The 23413-nt window shown below is 42.8% G+C and overlaps 1 protein-coding gene across 4 annotated transcripts in view; it reads left to right on the top strand.

Annotated features, from left to right (window-relative positions):
• The window catches only part of rev3l (REV3 like, DNA directed polymerase zeta catalytic subunit), a 99520-nt gene that overhangs the window by 45178 nt on the left and 30929 nt on the right, over positions 1-23413 (top strand). For all 4 annotated transcript variants that reach the window (XM_049590280.1, XM_049590278.1, XM_049590277.1 and 1 more), the window contains exons 2-12: positions 3411-3600; positions 3750-3824; positions 5576-5736; positions 10589-10727; positions 11461-11555; positions 12781-12885; positions 14611-14695; positions 20279-20421; positions 20743-20871; positions 21360-21597; positions 22752-22894. In XM_049590280.1, the coding sequence (XP_049446237.1) occupies positions 3411-3600; positions 3750-3824; positions 5576-5736; positions 10589-10727; positions 11461-11555; positions 12781-12885; positions 14611-14695; positions 20279-20421; positions 20743-20871; positions 21360-21597; positions 22752-22894 (1503 nt within the window). The remainder of the gene's footprint in view (positions 1-3410; positions 3601-3749; positions 3825-5575; positions 5737-10588; positions 10728-11460; positions 11556-12780; positions 12886-14610; positions 14696-20278; positions 20422-20742; positions 20872-21359; positions 21598-22751; positions 22895-23413) is intronic.

Genomic DNA, 23413 nt, shown 5'->3' with positions numbered 1-23413 from the left:
GACACCCATGTGCAGTATAGAAAAACCACCCAGGTTTAGTGCCACAAACACTGGTGGAAATGCTGGGATGGGTCGCCAAAAACACCTGGGTAGTTTGTCGGTTTGGAGCAGTGGTCTGCAGATTGGCATAGGTGTCAATCCATCCACCATCAGCCATCCCCTCCACCTCCTGATGTCAAATGATACCTATGAAATGTGCAAATGTAACAGGTCTGCAGAAACGTACAATGCAAACATTTTTATCAGGCAATAGTGCTGACAGTGTAGCTGTGCCACCCTGTAAATACAGATGGATTTTATTTGTCAGTGTTTCTATCAATCAGTAAATTGCTCTGAAAATGATCCTAATTATATCATTTGCTACTGTTTTTGTCGTTTTAGTTGCAGAGGGGACTCCGCCACTCACTTGAGTCGTTGCTCATGGTGTGGACGGCCCTTAATGAACCAAAACTCAAAGATACTCAGTATTCAGTTTACTATGATGGAGGAAAACTACAAACCTTCTTTGAGAACCTGAAAACAGCAAGTGTTGATAACTGTCAATCAGATATCAATATGTAATAGAGCCTCTTTGGTCAGTTGATCACTCTGGACTTCAGAGATTGTGTGCTTCATAATTTGGAGATACAGTTTTTCACGTGTTTAATATTTTATAATGCAGCCCTCATTTAGCCAAACATGGCATTCAAGCGAATAATATTTCATCTCCAAGGACAGTCTAACAATTGAAAATGTTCCGCTTTATCTCATAATGACGGTCTGGTGTGTGTGTTTGCCTCACACACAAACCTGTCTCAATACCACAGTCCTCCACAGGGAGCTCCGCCTGTGAGCTCCAGCATACGCTGCTCCCTGCTCTTATACGCCTGATGTCTGCTTCACTCTAGCACCAGGCCTCTTCTGAGAAGCTCATTGTCTTTCAGCACCACATCTCATCTTGCATCACCCTCCCCTCCCGTTTGGAGGCAGTCATATGTATCGTTGTGCAGAGAGATGCTGGGAATATTTCTTCCTCTTTTGGAAGCTCCACTCTGGTTCCAACAATCTCAACAATCGTGCCCAGGGGACTGCGGTATCGCAGGCGTCGTCTGTCATACCATAACATGAGGATGGAGAATTAGCAAGCTGTGGATATATATGTGTGTGTGTTTGGGGTGAAGGGACAGTGCCAGGACCCTCCTTCCCTTTCAGCTCCTGAAGCCCTGCTACCAGTGCTGAGTGTTGGGGAGGCAGGCATGTCTCTGGGCATGTGCAGACACGTCCAGGCAAGAGTCAAGCTCCTGCTCAATACTGCCTCCCCCTGTCCAGCTGCCAGGCCGTCACTGGTGCAACATAAGCGGACAGAGTCAGAAGCTCAGATTTCTGTGAGCCTCATCCTTTGTTGTCTTCATTTTTACCCTGCTGTTATTATCCCTTATGTAACCTGATTAAACACAGTACAGGCTCCTGCAGCAGACTGCAGATAAAAGCACTGGCCCAGGCCAGTGATGGCAGAAAGGGAATGAATCGGAGCGTGGCGTCTGCAGCACAGTTCACCTCAGTTGACTCCCAGGCAGTGTGCGTGTCTGTCTGGGAGTGATGATGTCACATCGCCCTGGTTATAAATACTGTATCTCCCTCTCTTGGCACAGGCTGACCTCACTTCACATCACTCAAGACCTCAATCCTCTCCACTCTGCTCCACCCACAATCCCAGAGACACTCTCCCTCTCTGTTTCTGTTTAGTTATTTAGCTAATGGCCTGTTTTAACACAGTGTACATGTCTGTCATGAATCACGATATTACAGGCTTGTTGTCGCACTCATCCATCTGTGTTGCCTTGCAGTGATTGGTCAGAAAGTGCACAGGGGGGACAAAAACAGTTTACTGGACCCTCAGCACACTCCATCCATCTCACTTGCACGCTGTCAGTAGATTTAATAGTTTCTGTAGAAGAAGTCACGTCTAAGGCTCCAGCTGCTCAGTTTATGTGTGTGTTCAAAAACTGTCACCGTATGCTGGGGAAAGAACAGTACAAAGGGTTGATTCATATCGCCCTGTAATACTGGCGCGTATTTGGTGACAAAACGAAATCAAATTGTTGCTGAAGTGTTGGCTTGTAGTGTGATGTGCATCTGGATTAAAAGGTTGACTTACTGCCTTGGTTTTTTGAAGCATTTTTCTCTTTTTATGCAATTACTTTTCTGAGAGCAAAGTTTGGACATGGTAAAAATAAATATCACTTTTGTAGTCACTTGGGCTGTTTTTTAAAACTTAATACATTTTTGTAATGGACCAAAATGTGTCCGAAAACCAGCATCTAGTTAGAGACAGATTTTGGTAGTGTTTTACTTCAGTCTCTATCAGCTAATTTCTTTTGAGAACTTTCTTTTATTGCAGTTTTGCTCAATTGTTTAGATGCACTTGTGTTAGAAATATGTGTCCGTTGTGTTAACTAATTATTGCATGAGAATACACAGATGTTTTAGAACTTTGACTCTGTGAAGTCACACCTGGTTGCTACCAGGTCTCAGGAAATTGAAGCAGAGGGAGACAGCCTTAATGTGGCATTGTACAAGTGTAATATGGGGGAAGCTAAGAAGGGACCACAGTGTCATATTGGACTAGAGGTCGACTGATATGGATTTTTTTTTTATGGCGAATGCTCCCGGGTGTTGGCCGATGCCGATGCCTTTAAAAAAAACAAATATCAGCCGGATGATAAATCGTTCGATCTCTGTATTGGACAGTGTAAGATCATACTGTCAATCAGTGCATTAAAGTGAGATGTTTATTTCAGTTGGTGTTGTCAGGTCACACTTAGACCTTTTTCCCACCCAAATTAGCACATATATATGGCAAAATTGGGTGATAAAGTGCTTTCCAATTGTCAGTCTTCTTTTTTTCTTGGTGTGACATGTTTGAAGTCATGTAAGCACTGGAAAACAGGGTTAGTAAAACACAGAAAGCAGCATTGAGGTCAGTGAAATTGTTACAGTGGTTACTTATTTTTTACTTCTCTTACTGATTCAGTCTCTTTTTCAAACTTTGTGCAGACTAATTGTGAAGGTTGCTTGAGCGCTGCCTGAATGGAGATGGATGTTATTTTGTGGCAGTGCATCACTGCATAGCACTACAAAAAGAGCGACAAACAGCATGGAGCCGGGTCATTTGACTCCCAAATGAATGTCGATCGTAACCTTTCCTGCTAAATAAAAAAGCCAGATGTTAGCGGGTGTTGATGGGTTTTTGTCCAATGGAAAAGGGGCTTTACTGAGGTCAGGTACTGGGCTTGTGATGATGTCACTTCAGTCAATTTAAAGGCTGGATTTATCAAGAAAAGAATTTTTATCTAATGCGTGTGACCAGTGAGAATATTACTGTATATGATGTGGCCTTATGTTCAACAGATTTTGTTGTTGTGTTGCAGGTCAAAAAACATGTCTCCACCTCCATGGCGTGTTCCCCTACATCTACGTGCCATACGATGGCTACGGCCAACAGCCAGAGCGTTACCTGCGGCAAGTGGCCTTCAGCATCGACAGGGCCCTCAACGTTGCCATGGGAAACCCCGCCTCCAGCGTCCAGCACGTCTTCAAGGTGGTGCTGGTCTCTGGCATGTGAGTGACTTATGGTTTGTAGTCCTAACACAGCTGAGCTGAGTGTGAAACATGACTGCAGAACTGTTTAACATTCATTAAATAACAGTGGGGGGAAAGATCCAGGTTTATATGCAGTATGTTAATGTGATCTTTTTCTTGTCTTACAGGCCTTTCTATGGCTACCACGCTAAGGAGAAGCACTTTATGAAGATCTATCTGTACAATCCTCAGATGGTCAAAAGGTAAGGTTACTGCGGGTCGATGCAGTTTAATGTGAATATGGATCATCCCGAGCTTGTTTGATGTTACTGAAGGCCAGACTGTGTGCGCATGACTCCGCCAGCTCACTAAACTGAAATCGATCGCTGTGTATTCAGTTGTACAAATTGATTGGCTAAGTGTGTGTGCGCGTGTGTGTCTGTGTGTGAAAGCACACAGGAAGACTGTGAATTATTTGCCAGAGCGAGCAGCATTAGTGGTGACAAGGTGAGAGGAGCTGTGCAGCTGAATTGGTACTTGGCAGCGAGCGAGTGATTCACAGAAAGAGAGAGACAGAGGCAAAGTGACAGGAAGAGGCTTGAGGAGAGGACGTAACGTGACGATGAGATTGGAAAGAGAGAGATGAGAAAGAGAAAGGGCAGACTAAAATACAGACTGATGAAGAGAAAGAACAAGGGACCAGGGTACAGAGAATACCTGACAGAGAGGAAAGAAAGGTGAGATTTAGGGAAAGCGGGAGAGAGGACGACAAAAGAGGGAGGCAAGGGAGAAGCAGAGAGTAAAAAGATGACGAAGGAGATGAGAGTGGCAGGCCCCTCGTCATCAGTCAGCGCAGAGCTCTGACCTTTAAAGGGAACATGACTCCAGGACAGAGCTCAAACATTCACACTGCTCTTTATTCACCAAGCAAGTAACAGTAAATGCCGGGGTTTCTCTGGTTAAGGACGCTTCTGGAAAACAAGTTGTCCTTTTTCTGTGTGGACATTCAACATGGATTTAAATGGAAGGATTACCTTTATATGTTTGAAGAGGCACTCCACAGAACATTACTGATGAGAGTGACTCTTGATTATCTCTGCTTAGGCTTAATGGAAGCTACTCTGTGTTGGTGGGGACATGTTGTTCATGGTAGGAAATATCAGGAAGTCCAGCTGGAGTAACAGATTAATGTGTTTTACAGGGTCATCTTTTATAACATCTTAAGTAACAACACACTGATTTGCAGCAAAAGTTCAGCTGTGTTGAGCTTTTTTTGACATGGCGTCCACTTTAAGCGATTTCCATTCGGGAGCAGATTTAGTTTCCCTAACCATTCACTAGAGATGAACGTACTGAATGCATCCTTATGGTCTGCTTACACTACGAGCGACAATACAGCGTGACAGGGATGGGAATTCTGGGAGAGAAAAGGGAACTGCACATGAAAATCAAAGACATATGATTGGCTGTTGGAGTGCTGAAAAAAGTTGAGACCAGCTTAACTTTGATTTGTAGTGTGTCGCGCACATCAAGCAGCGACAAGTGTCAGGCGTTAGTTTATAGCGTCATGTTACCAGCTTCCATTGACAAAGACTTGTAGCCTCTTGCTTTGTCACCAGTTGCCTGAACACAGTGTTAGGTCGTGTTTAGACAGACAACAGTGCTGTGTAAATAAATGCAGCCCTCTCAGGCTTTCTCTTGCCACCCAAGAGTTAGATGCTTGTGGGCATGTTTGCACTGATCACTTAAGTTTTATACTCAATTACATCAGAACGGAACAAAGCCCAGCAAGACTGGATATCGTCAGGTTGTTGTCATGCACGTAGCACAGACAAGCAGCCAAAGTTGTTGCAGTCAAGACCCCTTGATTTCATCTCCGCTACACTAGAAACAACCTGTTAATGTTCAGATGAGGTTAAAATGACTGATATTTGTGTAATTGTCTCTTATAAATAAATAAGCGTGTCATTTTGGCAGATATCTGTTCTTATGGAAAAACCTCTGTTTGTCATAGGGTGTGTGAGCTGTTACAAAGCGGAGCAGTGATGAACAAGAGTTACCAGCCCCACGAGGGCCACATCCCCTACCTGCTGCAGCTCTTCATAGACTACAATCTGTACGGCATGAACCTGGTTAACTTGGCAGCTGTCAAGTTCCGCAGGGGCCAGAACAAAGGTAAGAAAGACTCAAGTCATCCCAACGATTGTTGTTTTTCCTTTGTGACAGGTGTTAAAACTATTAATTAAATGTGACATCTGCCCTCACCCCTACCTCCTCTCTCTTTGGGGCAGCACTTAGGGAAATTGTCTTCTTCTGTACTGCTGAGCAAGTGGCCTACTTCTTCTGTCTCTCAGGACCCACAGTGCTGTTTTTTGTCTCTGCTGGACAGTGTGGGCAAAGCCAAGCGTCGTCCCACTCACTGCATTGTTCCCCCCTGGCTCAGCGGGGATGGAGAGCAGACCAGGGGAAGGCTGCTATGCCTCGTGTCATATCGAATTATTCCTGATCTCACCTCAGCCTCAGGATGCCTCTGTCGTCTTTTGAGAGCCCTCTCTGTTTTCATCCCTGTTGTTGCCCCCTCGCTTCTTTCCACATGTTTTGTCTTGTGGTCTTTACTTTTTTTTTCTCTCTCTCTGTTTACCTGCACCTCTTTGGATACCCCGTCTCTCTCTCTCTCTCTCTCTCTCTCTCTCTCTCTCTCTCTCTCTCTGGTCCATTTTAGCCATTTTGTGGCAGCTTTCTTTTCGTTGTTCTCACCAAGGAGGCAAAAGTAAAGTCTAGTGGAAGCCCACTGCCTCCTGAAAATCATTCAGGGAGCTTCTTCAGAAACATGAGATTGTTCGAAAAACTGAATCAAAAGGTGTGAGGACAGAACAAGAACAACAAGTGGATATTGTGTGTTGGTAGCAGGCACTTTGCAGTCTCAAGGCTTTCTCTCTCCTGTGTGTGTCATTTGGAGCTCTGTCAGCCGTGCAGAGTGACAATACAGAGATACATAAGAATTGTGTCTTCTCCAGGGTTTGGCTTCAAACACTCCCATTCATAATGCTGATACCGGGCAGAAGCTGCATGTGCCACTTTGTGACATGTAAACAAAGTAATGGGAATGATTGTCAGGCTGATTTTGTTTTGTCTAATTTTAGCAACTCTGTACTGAACTACATTTTCATCCCCTCTGTAGAATCACAACAAACTGTAATGGTATGTTCCTGGCTACTGTTTCCATTACTAGTTAGCATGCAGTTGACGTTATAGGTTCAGACGACACAGATCAGCATTAGAATTAATTTGGAATTGTGTTATTCACTCTTAGTGAACTCAGTCTTGGTTTCCATCAGCTCCCCTAGGGCAAATATCTGACTCTAAAAGGTCCATGTGGACTAGCTTGCCATCAGATCAGTCTGCCTGCCCTTTGCTGGTGGTGGGCATGTAGTGCACAGTTTATTTATCAGAGCCTTTTCGCTAAAAACAGCAGCTTGTTGTTGCTAGAAATTACTTTACTGAAAGCACAGACAGTTGACTAAAATATTAAAGTTGCAAATCATTAAACCAAAACAGTGAGCAAAAAGCTGAAATACTCACTGAGCTGAGGGGAACTGCAGAGTGAGGTGATAATTATCTGTGGGTGTAATCACTACATGCAACCTCTTTTACATTACTCTTAGATAATGATAATAACACATCGCACTTATATAGCGCCTTTTAGAGTCCTCAGGTGCTTAACGTAGAGTAGGATAAAAACAAAGAAACACAGTAATTTCTTTATTGAAGACAATTAAATGAAAAACTAAGTAGGGTTGGCATGTCTGAAAAGGTGGGTTTTTAGGGCCTTTTTGAATGCTGATACTGTGTGGGCATTTTTGTGAGGGGTTAGTGACTGAAAACACCTTGTCACCCCAGGCTTGGTGCTGAGTATTTGAATGAGGTTGGCATCAGCAGAGTGGAGACAACAGGAGGGGGACTGCTGATGGAGGTCAGAGAGATATGGAGGAGATAGATTGTTAAGGGCCTTGTAGGTGATAAGTAGAATCTTGAAGTATATTCTGTGTTTGACTGGGATCCAGTGGAGGTTGTGGTGGACTGGGGTGATGTGGTCAAGTGACGAGGTTCTGGTAAGTAGGCAAGCAGCAGAGTACTGTACGTACTGAAGTTGCAATGTTATGGAGGTGATAGATGCTGTTTTGGTGATTTGGGTGACACGAGGCAGGAAGGAGAGTGTGGGGTCAAAGACACCTGAGAAATTGTGGACCATGTCCGCCAGAGTGATGACAAAAAAAAATACCCTGTCTCAAAATAATGAGTTATGTCAAAACATTGATTTAAAAAAAATATGAGAAGCTTTCTCAAAAGGTGAGTTAGTTTGCTAACTCATTTTTGTCATTATTTTGAGATATGAAGTCATTATTTTGAGAAAGTTTTTCATTACTTTTAGACACTAACTTATAACTTTAAAATACTAACTTCTTATTTAAAAAAAAAAGATTCTAATAACAACTTACAGATTTTTTTTCCCCATTACTTTGCTGGAAATGGGCTTTCATATATTACACATAATAACTGATCCTTGGATCATTTAAAAATATTGATTATAGTAGCTTTAAATCAAGAATATATAACTTATATCTTTCTCCTACAAATGAAAAGTTTAAATCATAAATAAAGAAACACACTGTGTCTCAGTTTAATACACTCAGGGGGTTTACTGCTACAGCCTTACTTGATCTGGTGTAACCAGAAGCTTATACTGGCTATTCATTCATTCATTCATTCATTCATTTTCAGTAACCACTCATCCTGTTGGGGGTTGCGGGGGGGCTGAAGCCTATCCCAGCTAGAGGGCAGCTCTAGCAAGAGAGGCAGGGTACACCCTGGACAGGTTGCCAGACTATGGCAGGGCTGCCAAATAGAGACAACCATTCACACTCACATTCACACCTACGGACAATTTAGAGTCACAAATTAACCTGCATGTCTTTGGACTGTGGGAGGAAGCCGGAGTACCCGGAGAAATCCCATGCTGACACGGGAGAACATGCACACTGCATCACTGTGACGCTTATCGTGGCTAATGTTGGCTTAAGTTAGCAAACTATACATAGATGGATATTGTTGGGTAAGCACCATTCCCACCAGTTTAAAGAACACAGAGCCATGGCTAATGAAGATTCTCTTCTTCCTGATGTCTCTTCAACAGGCTAGTGACTGTATTTTGTGAGCTGACCTGCTCTGTGCTACTCTGCTTTAGTATTGCACAGAAATGCCATTTACCACCAGCAGCAGCAGAGCCACACTCATTTGATGTCTGTGTGTTTATATGTTTCAAGCATGTACTGACTCTTCTTGAAAAGTGGGCCCAGCGTCTGTTCTTCAGGCAGTGAAACCAACAGTTGCTGAGTCTCATAGTGGGAGTGGCAGACTGAGGGGTTCCTCCTCAGATTTTGTATGAACCTGACTTTCACAGGCCCGACTCTACTTCCTCCTGATGGTGACTAAACCCCTGATTGCCACCTCTGTTTGATCACAGCTTAGTCCTAATCTCAGACCAGTACCCCCGCTCATCATTGCTGATCAGACCTCTCCCCCCACGCTCCCAGAGAGCATCCACCCTGGCAGGGCCGCCTTCACATGTGAGCGCATTAATGATTCAGGACAGGAAATTCCACACTTGACTTTAATAAAGTTCTTTTTTTAAAAATCCTCACGCTTGACTTCCCTCCAACTAAAGCAGGGTTCCCATGTTTGATCCACCTCTACACTGATGCAATCAATGGAAAGAGGGCTCCAGTGCCCCGTACAACAAAGAAACTAAAATACCCCAATAATAGGTACACCTGTTTACATTTTCTGCTCCCCTCAAGCTGAAACTTGAAAGCAAATTCTTAATCTGGGATAAAGTGGAGGAATGATAAAAGGGACTGGGCTGATAAAATGGGCAGGTTTAAGATGAATAGAAGACTTAATGTGTTTTGAAGTCCAGTACACAGCTTGAACACCCAAAACAGGACAAGGGTCAAAACTGCAAGTCAGTTGTGTCCTTGAAATGACTCATTAAACAATGGTAACAAGGGTGTCTCACACTACACACTTACACCAGCCTAGTGTACTGCAGTTTTAAGGACTATTATCTTATTTCTTGTAGCACTGGCCAATAGTACCATTAATAATAGCATTGTACAAGTAAAAAGATTTTTTTTAAAAGCCCAACTGGACAGGAAACATGAGCAGTCAGGTGAGTCAGCTGATTTTTAGACGAAAGCCCAGGTTAGCCAAACTAATTTAGAAGAAAACACAAAGGCAAACAGTAAAGTTATAACCCAAGCTGTCAGTTGTAAACTCCAACCACAGTTTACAGGCCAATCTTCTGGTTCAGCTTTGACCCACTCTACTTGCCATAGGTTTGGGTTTTCTACTGATAAAAGTGGTTTAGATAATCTGGCTAACCTGTTGTCCTGTGCACCACCTGTCTGTTTGTCTGGTTGTGTTTCTCTCCCTGACAGACTTTACTGAAGCTATGTCACCATGGTCTCAGATCTCTACAAAATAATGTCTACAAAACTACCCAGACCCATGTTGTGATAAACTTGAATTACTTCTCGATGGCAGTTTAGATCAGCAAGCAATGCCGAAACAGTTCTATGGTATCTCACTGATTTTAGGGGAACATATCCACAACCTCCGAGTAGTTGATGATGAAGGTTCATTCTGACCTTGGAACAGTAGTTGACAGAGAAATCTTAAGGTCCTCATTTGTACGAGTTTTCTAGAGCTTTCAAGAGTAGTCTTTGACTCTCATTTTTGATATGATGGTCTCATTCATCGATGCAGATGATGAACTAATCACACTTATATTTACACTAATATTTGCAACAAAAACACACAGTATATGTTCAGTATTTACCCACATGAGCAAATGATGATCGTGCCTCCCCTCTTGTCACCAGACCAGAGATCTTGTTTCGACTGGCTGACAGCTCCTCTCAGAGCTGTACCATGAACTGTATTGTGTGCCTGTGTGTGTGTTTTCTAGAAGATGCAGCAGCGGTCCCAGACAGGCAAACTCCCGGCCGCCCCAGCATCAGCCCCTGGAAGAGTCCCTGCACCTCCAAGCTCAACGACAGCACCCTGGGGGGCACGTTTGTGCGCTGGGAGGAGAACGCTATACCCTGGTGAGTCCCACCTGCTCAGCCTCTGCTACATTAGCTCTTTGAGAATTGGACATACTTTCCACGGAGAGCTGAGGACTTGTGCAGGTCACATGGACACACACACAGTTACATTCTTACTACAAGTTAGGGTTCGTGTCGGTCTGGTGTTCCAAGCACGCACTTTTCTTGATCCACACTCTATTCAGTTGGTTGTGGTCAAGCAGTAAAACGTCCCTCTTTCTGCAAGAGACAGTTTTCTTCCATAGTTTGTCTCTGACTCATCTTTCTCTTTGTCAAACGGCTGAGGTCTTACTGGAATGCTAGCACACATAACTCATTTAAAGTTGATACTTGATACTTTATTATTATTGCCACGCAACATAGTTAGCGGTAATTTTTTTTGCAAAGCACAGTAGCTCAGTTCCAGTGCAAAGAGAGAGAAAAGACATCATAAACCGCCATAACAGTGCACACAAAAACACAAAAAATAACAATAATCAAAATTTAAAACAAAAACACTAAAAACAGAGAAGCATTTCTTTTATTTTATTTTCCCATAAACATTTAGCTTCCCATACCTTTTATGCCATAAATTCCTCTAAAATAAAATAGTGCCCGACAAAAAGCTTTCTATCATCTTTATACATCAAAATACATTACCAACCAGTAGTACAACCGAATATACTGTTTGGCCTCTTGAAGCATCTTAGTAGTGCTTGTTTATGAATGTCCTGTTGTTTGTGTTTCCCTGCAGCTCACTCGTCCTGGATGAAGTGGAGAAGCAGAGCACCTGCGAGCTGGAGGTTGATGCTGTGGCTGTAGACGTCCTCAACCGCTTGGAAATCGAAAGTAAGCTCACTCAGAACAACATCACACCTGCTGCATCCCTCTACCAGTCCTTGCCAGTATTTTAGAGCTCTCTGACTCAGTTGCAGGAATAAGACAGAAAACGGAGAGGTGAAAGGTTATTCGCTAAATCATCATCAGTGCTGAAGGTGCTGCACGTTTGGCTGAGACGACTGAGAGAGCACAGCTGCTCAGAGTGCTTCCCTCTGACCGTCTCCACACATCAAATCCATTAGCAGCCCTAAGCATAAACACCGCGGAGCTGACCTGACACCACGTCACAGGGGAGCAGAGAGGGGGAGAGATTAACAGAGATGAGGGAATCCAGGATGGAGGGATATTTTTTACTGAACTGAACAATACCCATAAAGCAGACGGTTTTATGTGAAAAAGCCATGCACACCCACAATAGATGCAACCATTGCTTCTGTTTGGTGATGTAGAATGTGCCTAAATCTCAGGGTTTAGTCATTTTGTCTTTGGCCTTTTTGTTACATTTCTCAGTATTTGAAGGTTTTGTACATCTGGATTTATTTTATTTCAGACTGTGAGTGAAAAAGAAAGCCCATCCTTGTACTTGCCATGGTGGAAAAAAAAACACGTGGATCAGAAGAGGAAGAGGAGTCACCACATAATGACAACAAAGCTAAAAGCTTGGCATGGTTTAAAATAAAAAAAAAACAAACATGTTTTCTTGGTATTAAAGTCAAACATTTCTCCAGCGGGTGAATTCTCGCTGGTATTTGAAACCACAGGAGTGCAGATTTTGTCTGTGCAGCTTTAAAAGGACGGGATGAAATCCCGAGGTCACCCTGGGAGAGCCAGTTCTGCTGAATGTTTTGTTTGTGCATTAACTTGAACGGAGGCTGTAAGTATGCAGCGAGCCCTTCTGATTTACATCAGGCTGGACACAGAATCATAAACCACAACAAGCATCTGTCTTAAGAGTGGGGAATGGAAAGGAGAGGCCACTCCAGGGCAGGCAGAGCTCGTGTTCTGACTCATACTTTTCCATCTGCTCCGTTAACAGTGTATTAAAACTGCGCTGATGAAAATATAGCTACAGTATGCACGGGTTGGATTTTATGGTTAAGTCTGTCGTCCCTTTGATTTGTGAGTTCTGCTCGACATAAAACCCTGTCTCAGGTTAAAAACTCATATAGACAGCAATAAAATATGATGGCATTGTTAGCTGACACATTGTGCTGTGACTCTCCTCTCTGTCCAGATCAGATCGGCAGGAATCCCGGTCTGCAGGCCATCTGGGAGGACGAGAAGCAGAGGAGGAGAGAGAAGAACCAGGCATCCCAGATAGAAACTCCTGAGTCACAAGGTGAGCAGAGCCTCAGTGGAAACTCTCTGATCATGTCTTGTGGCACAGGGAAGCTTTTACTTTGTGTCTTGGTAATTTGGGGCTGGACTTCTCTCAAAGGCTGCTGACAGACATGTTGTCATCAGATTGTAAAGGTGCCAGCAACCTACACAATTGACTTCACCCACAAGCCTTTCAGTTCCTAATAAAGACGTAAATCTTGGGTCACAAATATAGTTTCATTTTTACTGATTGCCACACTGTTACCCCAGAAAGGTCGTTACTGAATTGTTTAACTAGATTTATTCATTTAAGAGGAAATAGTGCAGTGATTGGGGACTATTTTGAGTGGTGGATTAATCCACATTTGGTGCTCTAGTGAGTGTTAAGAGAAGCAGCACAGTGTAAGTGGGATTGAGTCAGATTAATTGTGGTGTTGCCAACAAAGCACGTCCGCAACACCACTCCACCTAACCTGCGGCTCACTACAGTGTATACACAGTAGTATCTTAAAGGGACAGTTCACCCCCAAATCAAAAACACATTGCTTTCCTCTTACCTGTAGTGCTATTTATCAGTCTGGATTGTTTTGGTTTGAGTTGCAGAGAGTATCACTACGCCTATTGATACAGTAAGCGGGTGTAGTTCAGGAGAAAGAAAATAGTTCCCTCATGAAAGTGCACACAAAGAGATCTGTGGATCTTGAGTATCTTGAGTAATCAGGTCATGATGTCTGTTAAGACACATTGCTGTTGAATTTCTTAAATGTACAACGTGATGTCCTGTCTTAACTTTGACCTCTCTTACCACTTGCCCCACTAAACTTGATTGAAGCAATGTCTCCGTGCTCTCAGATCTCAGCAATTACTTTGGTGAGCAAAATGTTATCATAACTGTTAGAAATAATGGTCAAGATGATGAAAATAAGACCTAAGTTGTAAGAAATTCTAATTATCTTATGGGTTGGAAAACCAAAAAAGAATGGATGTTCTGTAACATGCTTAAATAATTGAAGAAGAAAAAACTTTTTCGAAATGTTCAAAGCTACACTGAGACGGTCTCATTACAGTGGTGCCAGCCTTTCTGTTTTCTATGAGTTATGACAGTGTTTTGAGGCAATACAAATTCTTTTGTGGCTAACTGTATTGTTTCATCATGTTTAGCTCCCTGTTGGGCAGTAATGTGTGTCTTTGTTCTGTTGCTGAGCCCTTTTCCAGTGGAGGGCAGCGTTTGAGTTTTCCATTACCCACACACGTCAGAGTATCATCATTGTTAGAACTGTGCGTGTGATTAGTGACACAACTGTGTCCTTGAACCACAAACAAGAACTTTAATCTTGCCAAACTGTGAGCCCCCCACACACACACACACACATATGTAGTTGCCCTGGAAACAGGGCGATAAATCACAAAACGCATGAATGTGCAGTCCTGCATCCAGGTACACGCGGCTCCCAGGTCTGAAAAAGTGTAGAGAGGAAATGTGCATGTGTCACAAGGATTATAATTCCTACAGAAAGATTGGATAGATTTTGTTTTTCAGTCATGGTATGTAGAATTACATCCAGTCCCCTTAAATTGTTTTGATTAAATGATATAACTCCACTGACAGCAACCACTACTGGCATACTTAACGGCAATTACCACAATGTTTTAGCTAAGAATTTGAGGTCTGGAAAAACTCTTTACAGACAGTTTCCAGGAATGATGAGCGCATTATTGAAACAGTTTGTCTGATGTTTTCCAGATCGTGGGTTTGTCACTTCAACAGAGAGCGAGAAAATCTTCATGAAGAGATTCAAGGAGATTCTGAAGGAGAACAATTTTGATGTGTAAGTTCCTCATCCGCTTTCCAATCCTGTTGTCACGGTGGTTGACAGTCGGGCTGGTGACTGATGAGCTCACCAGATGTTTTAGGACAAATTCTGTGTGAAAGTCATTGTCTGACTGTTGTCCTGTATTCCTGAGGAAAACCAGAGTTGCTGGCAAGGAGCCAAGAGTTATGGAGGAGAGAAACAGTGTTTGAAAATAAACACAAGATGCTTCCAGTCACATTGGTGACCCACAGTCTCAAAACCGCATCCATCACAAGTTTCTCTCATCTTTGATTCTTTGTATTGAAGTGTAATGAAGCTGCTGCTTGTCCTCAGTTTCCCTGTGCCTCTCAGCCTCCGCCTCCTTTTCTCTCAGGGCAGAGCGGGAAGGAAGGGAGGGAAGGGAGGGAAGGGAGGGAGGGAGTGACGGCAGGGATGGAGAAAGTGAAGTCAGAACAGATGTATCAAGGGAGTGGAGACCAAGGGGTTGTAGCGCTTAGAAAGGGGGAAGGAGAGAGCCAAGTGATGTAGACAAGGTTACACACCCTTCCCTCCCACTCCCACTCCCACAATGTACAGGCAAAGTATTTCCTGTTGTAAATAAAAGTACAGTTGGCTCAGTGACCGTGCGTGCCTCTGCATCAGATCCAGATGGCTTCTATTCACTAACCTCTGATATCAGACAGGAACAGGGGAGAGGAGGAAACCAGTGCAGTGTGGGAGCAGTGTGGGATTTCAGCGTAGAGCGGAGCTTGAGTGATTAGAACACACACACACACACATACACTCACGGAGAGCTCGCTGGCGGCTCTTGACTCTCCCACTGCCTGACTGTCTCAGTCACTCTCTCTGTTAATACTCACACACACAGCCTGTCACTTCTCTCTGTTGGCTTTCCCATACTTACTCTATTATGCATGGCTGTTGCTGCTGCTCTATTCTCAAGGTCTCACCTAGCACTGCAGGCTGTGCTGGATTTTTTTTTTAGTTTTTCATCTTTCATGTTTTCAGTCCAACCCTCTGTCACATTTTAAGTGCCATTTCTAATCACTCTTATTCTCTTAACCCTCTACTGCATGCACGGATGATGTGTTTATGAGAGAAAAATATTTTAACCTAGTTTTTTGAAGATTGAGGTGTGTTGATAATGTATATAAAACAAAAAAAGAAATACTAAAATTGACAGACTTTACCACCAACCCAGATATGTTTTTGTTGCAACAATGTGCCATATGGCTGTAAAAGAGCCAGAAGAAAAAAATCGGACTTTGGAAGAAACGTTATTCTGCGACAACAAGCAACGTATGAGCTATAAAATTTGTATTTGAACACACATATATGGTCTTTTATATATTCCTTACTTCCACCCTGCCCTTCACAAAATGTTGTGGTAAATATGCACCATTCTTGGTTTCAAAAAAAAAAAAATTATTCTATAAAGACCAAGACAGTGTGGTGTCTGTTGGTCTTAAAGAAGGGCAGAACTGCCTCTAAAACCTGATTGGTGGATCCATTCTCCCTCCCTGTCACTGCCCTCAAGCTCAGTGTCCTTTGTATCAGAGGGAAAAGACCCAAACCAATTGTTTCTTTTGACCCATTAGTGATTAATGGCAGTGGTTTCCTACCATTTTGGCCTGTGACTGCAGCCAGACCAATTAATGAGTGAGCCAGAATGGTAGATTGCCATATTACTGGTGATAAGTAGCAAGAAATTGCATTACAGTATCACTGTTCCATTGTTTGCCCACCGGAAAGCACTGGCTTGTTGAATTTTACACTGTAAAATGTCCTTGATAAGTATCTTGGTCACAATCTTTCCAGTTGGGATATACTTGTGCCTAGGGATTCTCCTATCTGATACTGATATTGGATATTGGGCCAATATGGACTCTAGTAGCTGGATCGGTGACAATTAGTCCGGTATGATATGAAAAACAACTCATATCATGTCATGTCAGTGTTTGGAGGTATATCATGCATGCTGCACCAACAAGTTCTATAATTACTTCCAATATCTGCAAAGTCAATGTTTCAAGGGGTGGCAGTAGCACCACAAAATATAACAGCACCACCTTAATTAAGCATCTCCATAGGCATCATGCCAAAGAATTGGACTAGTTCAACCAATCAAAAACAAAGGACGATTGGAAGTTAGTGGATAACTTTGTTGAATGCAATGTAAAGATGTGAGAAACTTCCCAATTATAGTGTGAAAGTGACAAAAATAACAGAAACCATTCTTGAATGCATTGATCTGGATGAACAACCCCTGACTGCAGTTGAAAATTAGGGATTTGGCCAACTGATTGACCACTTTGAACCACAGTACAGTTTGCCATCATGGAAATATATTTCTGAGACCACTAAACCTGAAATTTACAAGACAATCTGCAAACACTTACCAGAAAAGTTTAAAAATGTACCAGCTATGAGCTTATTAAGAGATACGTGCCCAATGTCACTTTTAAGTTTAACAGCTGAAAAGAATGAGGTCACTTCCACACTGTGAGGCATACAGCTTATTATCTAAACATGTATTGGATTAGTACTCTGTATCGGTCAGTAGCCAAAGCCCAGGTAAAGGTAACAGTATCTGGACTTAAAAAGTCGGATTGGTGCACTCCTACTTGTGAGCCCTTAAAACAAAGTAATGTGGACTTACAACCCCTCATCACTGGTTGCATCTCTGCAGTCTATTAGTTGTGACCAGTTAAACCAAAACAGTGAAAATTCTTTACTTTTATGGGCTTGGAGTGGAAAAATTTAAACTTTCAGTGAAAGTCTGAGAAGGTCTAGTCCCCCAGGCTGAGGACAGCTGCTATAGATCGTTGAATGTACCTGTGTCCATTACGTCAGTGAATTTCTGTAGATAAGAAAAACATTGACCAGGGTCATCATTTTTATGACAGTACATCTCCATCATTCAGCATGGGATTGTCCCAAAAAGAAGCCTAACTGCACATTCCTCTAATTTTCCCTGTCAGAGGGTATTTCATGGAGTGTTTTCATATCTGAATCAAGGGTCATATGTGGAACGTAGAGCCCTTTGAGGGGAATTTTGATGTTGGATTATATACCTTAAATAAAACTGACATGACATGTTAATCTTGAATGGAGAGAACAAAAGGAAAATTACGAAAGTCTTAATTTACAGTAAATGTTATAAATAGTCAAATGAGAGCATTACTTTCGTATGTGATGCAACATTATACCACTTACAGCTCCTCATTCACTCATCAGAAACGTTCTTTCCCTTTTTCCTTTCTTTTCTTTCCTTCCTCCTGTATTTCTCCCTTCTCACATTCATCCTTCAAACTTTCAAATCAAAGCAGAGCCAGTGATGGCATTGAGGGGGGCGTGGCCTAGTAGTGAAATGTGTTAATCGCTGCGGTAATCTCCCGACGCCTGCCAGGCTCCCTCCCTTGTCGCCTCTAAAGTCGTTAGCTAGCAGACTAATTAAGAGACAGCCAGACAGAGGCACGTGCGCGCTGACTCTCTGGAGCCCTTTCCTCATACGGCCCGGCAGAACCAAGTCTCTGAATGACAATGAGACTGCAGTAAAATCTCTCTGGCTGTCACACTAACCTCAGACTCTGGAGTACATGTAGCTGCAAGATGTCATCTGATAAAAATGCAAAAAAAAAAAAAATTATTGATTTCAGATGTTTACAGCCATGTTTTCATCATTCATCACTTCTGTAAATTATTCATCATTCAACAGGCTCGCTACCACATTGGATTTATCATTTAGAGCACCAAGTTTTGAGCTCATCCATCATTTAAAGGAAGTGAAAGGTGGCCATGTGGCTGTGACTTCTCAGTAAATGCAGTTCAGTGCTTTTCCTCCGTCTGTGCTCTTTTATTTTATTCCCCTGGGCTGCTCCTGGGCTCAGACATTGCGTTGTGCAGGTTCACCTCGCCTCACAGTTCTTAGTGTGTTTGTCAGAATATGTTTCAAAGCTTGAATTTATCCTGCAAAAGTTGACCGTGCACGCCTGCAGTCACTGGAGCAACAGGGTGTTGAATCAGTAGCTTGAGGGCATTTTAGGGTATTTCATATTCAGTTTCTTTTGCTCATTGTGGGATTTAAACCTGTAACCTCTTGGGCACAAGACTCTAATCTTTAAGACTCTGCTGTTTTAATCAGATGTGAAAAAGTTCTTCCACACAAGGTTTAGATTAGTTCAGAAGTAGCACCTAAAATGGAACCCATTTTCCCTTTTTTTAATGACTGTTCCTGTGAAATTTGTTCCACTTGTGAGCGGCGGCCGCCTGCCTGGTCTACATTTCAATATTTCAGAGTCACTAAGTGGTGAGTTGCTAGGCGATGCAGTAGGGCAGCATGGGTAAGGGAGCGTGATAGGCAGCTTGTAGCTGAGAGCGATCTGGAGGGATACAGAGCCCCGAGTTGGCTGCCTGCCCATTTTCCATTCATATTCCCTCTCCAGCACACAGACACACACCACTTAGCTGCACACACTCTTATACGCTCACACACATACACACACTTACCAGACAAGAGACACTTTACACACATTTGCAGCCACCCACCCACACACACACACACACACACACACACACACACACACACACAGCCGTTACACCACCTCTGTGTACACATACACACAGAGTAAACAGAGCACTTCCCCTGATTAAGACCCTCAGTACAGAGATGCTAATAAAACATGACTGCACGGGGGCAGATCCCAGAAGGTCCCCTGCTTTGTGATTCAGGTAACAGCCAAGCTGACAGCAATGCTGATGCTCATGTTTTGCATGTGTTCAATCTGTGTGCTTGGTTTGAGCATATATGTGTCTGAAAGGAATACTTCACCCCCACAATGATCATTTGTATATCAGTTACTCGCCCGTGTTACATTTAATTCGTAAAGAACACTTTGTATTTGTCATATGGCTCCACAGTAAACAAAGAATCAAAAACTGCCAGGAAGCAACAGGTGTGTGTGACTGACAGCAGAACTCTTGGCGAGTGAGCAGGCTGGGAGGTGGGATTTCAGTGCAATGCACAAACAAATTTCAAACGCACACACTAGCTCAGGCGCACTACTCATCCGTGCGTGAGGCTGTTCATACTGGGGTGTTATAAATAGTAAGGTTGTCATGAAAATGCACGCGTAGGGGAGGACAGAGCATACGACTGGATTAATGAGGTTTGGATTATACTGCAGGAGTTGTGTGAGAGTTTGTAAATAATTGTTTTGATATAGTTTTGCTGTTGTTGAATGCGGCCCCCATTGACATCAATTCATCAAGAGTTATCTCTGTTTTTGGATTCTTTCTTCACTGTGGAGGCATCCAAAAAAAAATTAGTTTCTCCATGAATTTAATGTAACACGGGGTGAGTAACTGATACACAAATGATCATTTTGTGAGTGCAGTCTTCCTTTAAACTGGTCATCTTGGCTCAATCACTGCTCAGGCACTAGTATGATTTATAGGCTTTTTATCAGTGAATCAAAGTTTGTGTTTTCTGCATTGCTTTGTTTATCCCCAGAATCCTTGAATCTTTGGACCTCCTTAAAGAACTCAAGAATTATCATCATGCAGAATTAGTTTTGATTTCTCTCTTTCTCTTTTCAGGACACAAAGTTCATCCATTGGTGATGGGGAGGACCAAGAGGATCTTCTTGGTGCACTGACCCTCCATCCAGTCTCCCTGACCCCTGAGGGACTGCAGTGTACCCCTGCTAATGCTGTAGAGACGCACAGGAACCCACTGCCAGGTGAGGGAAACCTACTACAGGGGATGCATAAAATCCCATGGTGAAATGATGAAGTTATATCTGTCTCTGTGGAGGAGAATTTACCATAAAAATCTCAAACATACCAGCAATAAAAGTAATTTTGTTTACAGCCATTCACTTTATAAAGCAGTGACCAGTGAACGCCTTTTCTCACTACTGAATAAGAGACTATTGCCTCAGCATTATTAAAAGTAGCATCTCAGTAGCTGCCATGGCCCACTTTGTGATTAGCATTAGCCTAATCTGCACTCTCTCCACCAAGGCTCACGGCACTCTTGTCTCACTGCCCTCCCGTTCTAGACTCTGTGAGGAGCAGTGGTAAAATCCCAGAGGAGGCTGTCATTGATGAGGAGGCCATCTTGAGTCTCCTGGAGAACAGTCAGACCTTCCTCCCGCTCTCGCAGACATCCAGCCACTCACCACTGTTAGGTATGGTATCCACACAGCTCCAGTCTGCTCACTCTCCTTTCCTTCTTCATCTTTAAAAATATATATTTAAAACTTACATTTATGTGAAGCCCTCCTAAATAGGTTTTCTCCTTCATGTTGTAAATGCAATAAAGTGAAGTGAACCAAATGCGATTTCAGTTATTAAGAGCAATAGAATCAGTCAATAACAGTGTATTGTTAGAATTTGCTTTGTAGCCTCAGGTTCTGCACCTTGTACACCTTACTTTACAGAAAACATGACCTCATTACTCAAGAAAATGCACGGACCTTGTTGTGAACAGTGGCTGTAAAGAAAGGGCGCAGCAAAAAAAAAACCAAAAAAAAAAAAACAGAGTCTAGGGTTCAAAAGGTTAAGCCAATTAAGAGCTTTGATTTTAATTGATTCATTAGGGGCCATGATTTAAGTTGTTGCTTACGGCCAACTGATGTAATGTCTCTTAAATGCTTTGCTTTTGTTGTCTGTGCAGACAGCAGCCAAGACCAAGCCATCATTGATTTGCTGGCAGGGCTGGAGAGCGATGGTTTCTGCGCGACCCCCGTCAGGCAGAATTCCCAGTCCCAGTCACTTCCTGGTGCCAGAAGCTACCACTGCAACAGTGACGAGGAGGAGGAAGGGCCCGAGCTGGACAAAGTGGAGGCCGAGCTGAGCATGATAATGTCACAGCGGTGGGACAGCGAGCCTGCTGAGAACTCACCTGCACCAAGGCAAGTTTGATGTTTGTTTGTTTGTTTGTTTGTTTGTTGTATTTGAGTAAAAAAAAAAAATTGCAGTAGTCTTAGTGCCATTTTAAGAGCTTTATGCATATTTTGATATTATCAGGATAAGATTGTGAACTTTTGGCTGGCATAATCATGACATGAAATTTGTATGTCATCCTATGCCTAGTGTTCTGCTTTTCAAAAAATACATTATCCAACCCACGTGCTTGTGACTTTACTCAAAGTGCTCTGTCAGCTTCACGGCTACTATGTGGGGTTGCAGTATTAAAGGTTGAAGGCAAAAAATCAATAAATAGCAATCTAGCATGGGTTTTATTCCCCTCTAGGTGTTTAAACAAAAGGTTAAGTAGCATCCTCAACTCCTCTGTGTGACCTATAGACAAATTGCATAGGGTCGAGTGCATGCTCAGGGTCCTTTACAAGCTCAGTCTTCACAGGCATTTCAAAGATTTTCATGATGAGAGAAGCAAGGGCGAGCCGCCTGAAGTCATTAAAAGGTTTGGGGCTGCTGCCTTTAGGAACAGAGAAGGTCCGTGTCTGCTCCCATAGGTTAGTGACATGTTGGTTCAGAAACAGTAGAAACAGAAATGTTTTTGTAGCACACTTGTCAAGACTGAAAGCTGCCAATAAATGTCTGGAATCTACAGTATTTTTTTTATTTTGGATAATATTCTTGTATGATTTGGTTTCTTTTGGTAGATTTAAAAATAAAAGTGATTTTTCAAAAACATTATCATACATAATGCATTTTTCACAAAACTTTTAACACAAACCACACAAAATATGGACCTAAGGGCTGGTAACCAGCCTTCACAACCTGTCATGTCAAAAGCCATGTCAAACAACTCCTGATGTGGTAGACATGTGGCCTGATTTTTATACTTAATAGGTTGAGGTGATTATGTGGGGTTAAAGTTGGGTTCAGTCTGTAAAGTCTCTGCCCTGCTCAAGAAAGCGTAATATAAGAAACAAGCAATACGAGCAAGATGAATTAGAAAAAAGTCCTCATTTTCTGTGTGCTGCTGCTTCAGTACGAGCGTGAGACAGCAGACAATAAGCAGTCAAATGAAGGTCGTCCACAGCAAGCTGCGCCTGTGCATTGTTTAATCAGTGTTCCTGTCATTCCTGCGTGTGTACAGGCCCAGTGTGAAGGAGCCGGAGGACTGCCTCAGTGACGAGCAGCAGGAGTCCTCTGACGAAGACATGGAATGGAGTGGGAATAACTCTCTGTTCGCCAACCTGTCCATCCCCCAGCTCGACGGGGCCGCAGACGAGAGCAGCGGTGAGTCATCTCACGCTGAGACGGCACTTAAATGTCAGTTTGCTTCGACGCTTATCTTCCACCCCCTGCTGATGTTCCATCATGGATATCAAAAGACAGATCTGACAGCAGCTGCACAATAACGATCTTGGTTGACACCAGGTTTCGGCTGTTCGATCTAATTTCATTATGAGGGAGCTGTGATTTAATATAGTGCAAGACTCTGGGATTGTAATTGATTCCCTGGAGTTCAAGTTATTATCAATTAACTCTTAATAAACTTTATAGTAGCTGTGAAGGCAGAGTTTGTTATTATTACTACTCAGCTGGCGTCATGGGTGCACCTGTGTATTCATGCCATTTGCTCTAGTTATTTATAACGGCATCAGGCTTTTATTTTTAATGAGATTGTCTTTTTATAATACTGCTAGAGCTGCTGTGTCAGAGCAGCAGCACATTCTCCATCAGTCCTCCAACTCAGATGTGTTTCATATTAGGGTGATGTGAGTTTGCTTGTGTTACCACTTCGGGCAACAACTG

Source organism: Epinephelus fuscoguttatus, linkage group LG11, assembly GCF_011397635.1.
Source record: "Epinephelus fuscoguttatus linkage group LG11, E.fuscoguttatus.final_Chr_v1".
Lineage (NCBI taxonomy): Eukaryota > Metazoa > Chordata > Actinopteri > Perciformes > Serranidae > Epinephelus > Epinephelus fuscoguttatus.
This window is presented reverse-complemented; position numbering and strand designations above follow the sequence as displayed.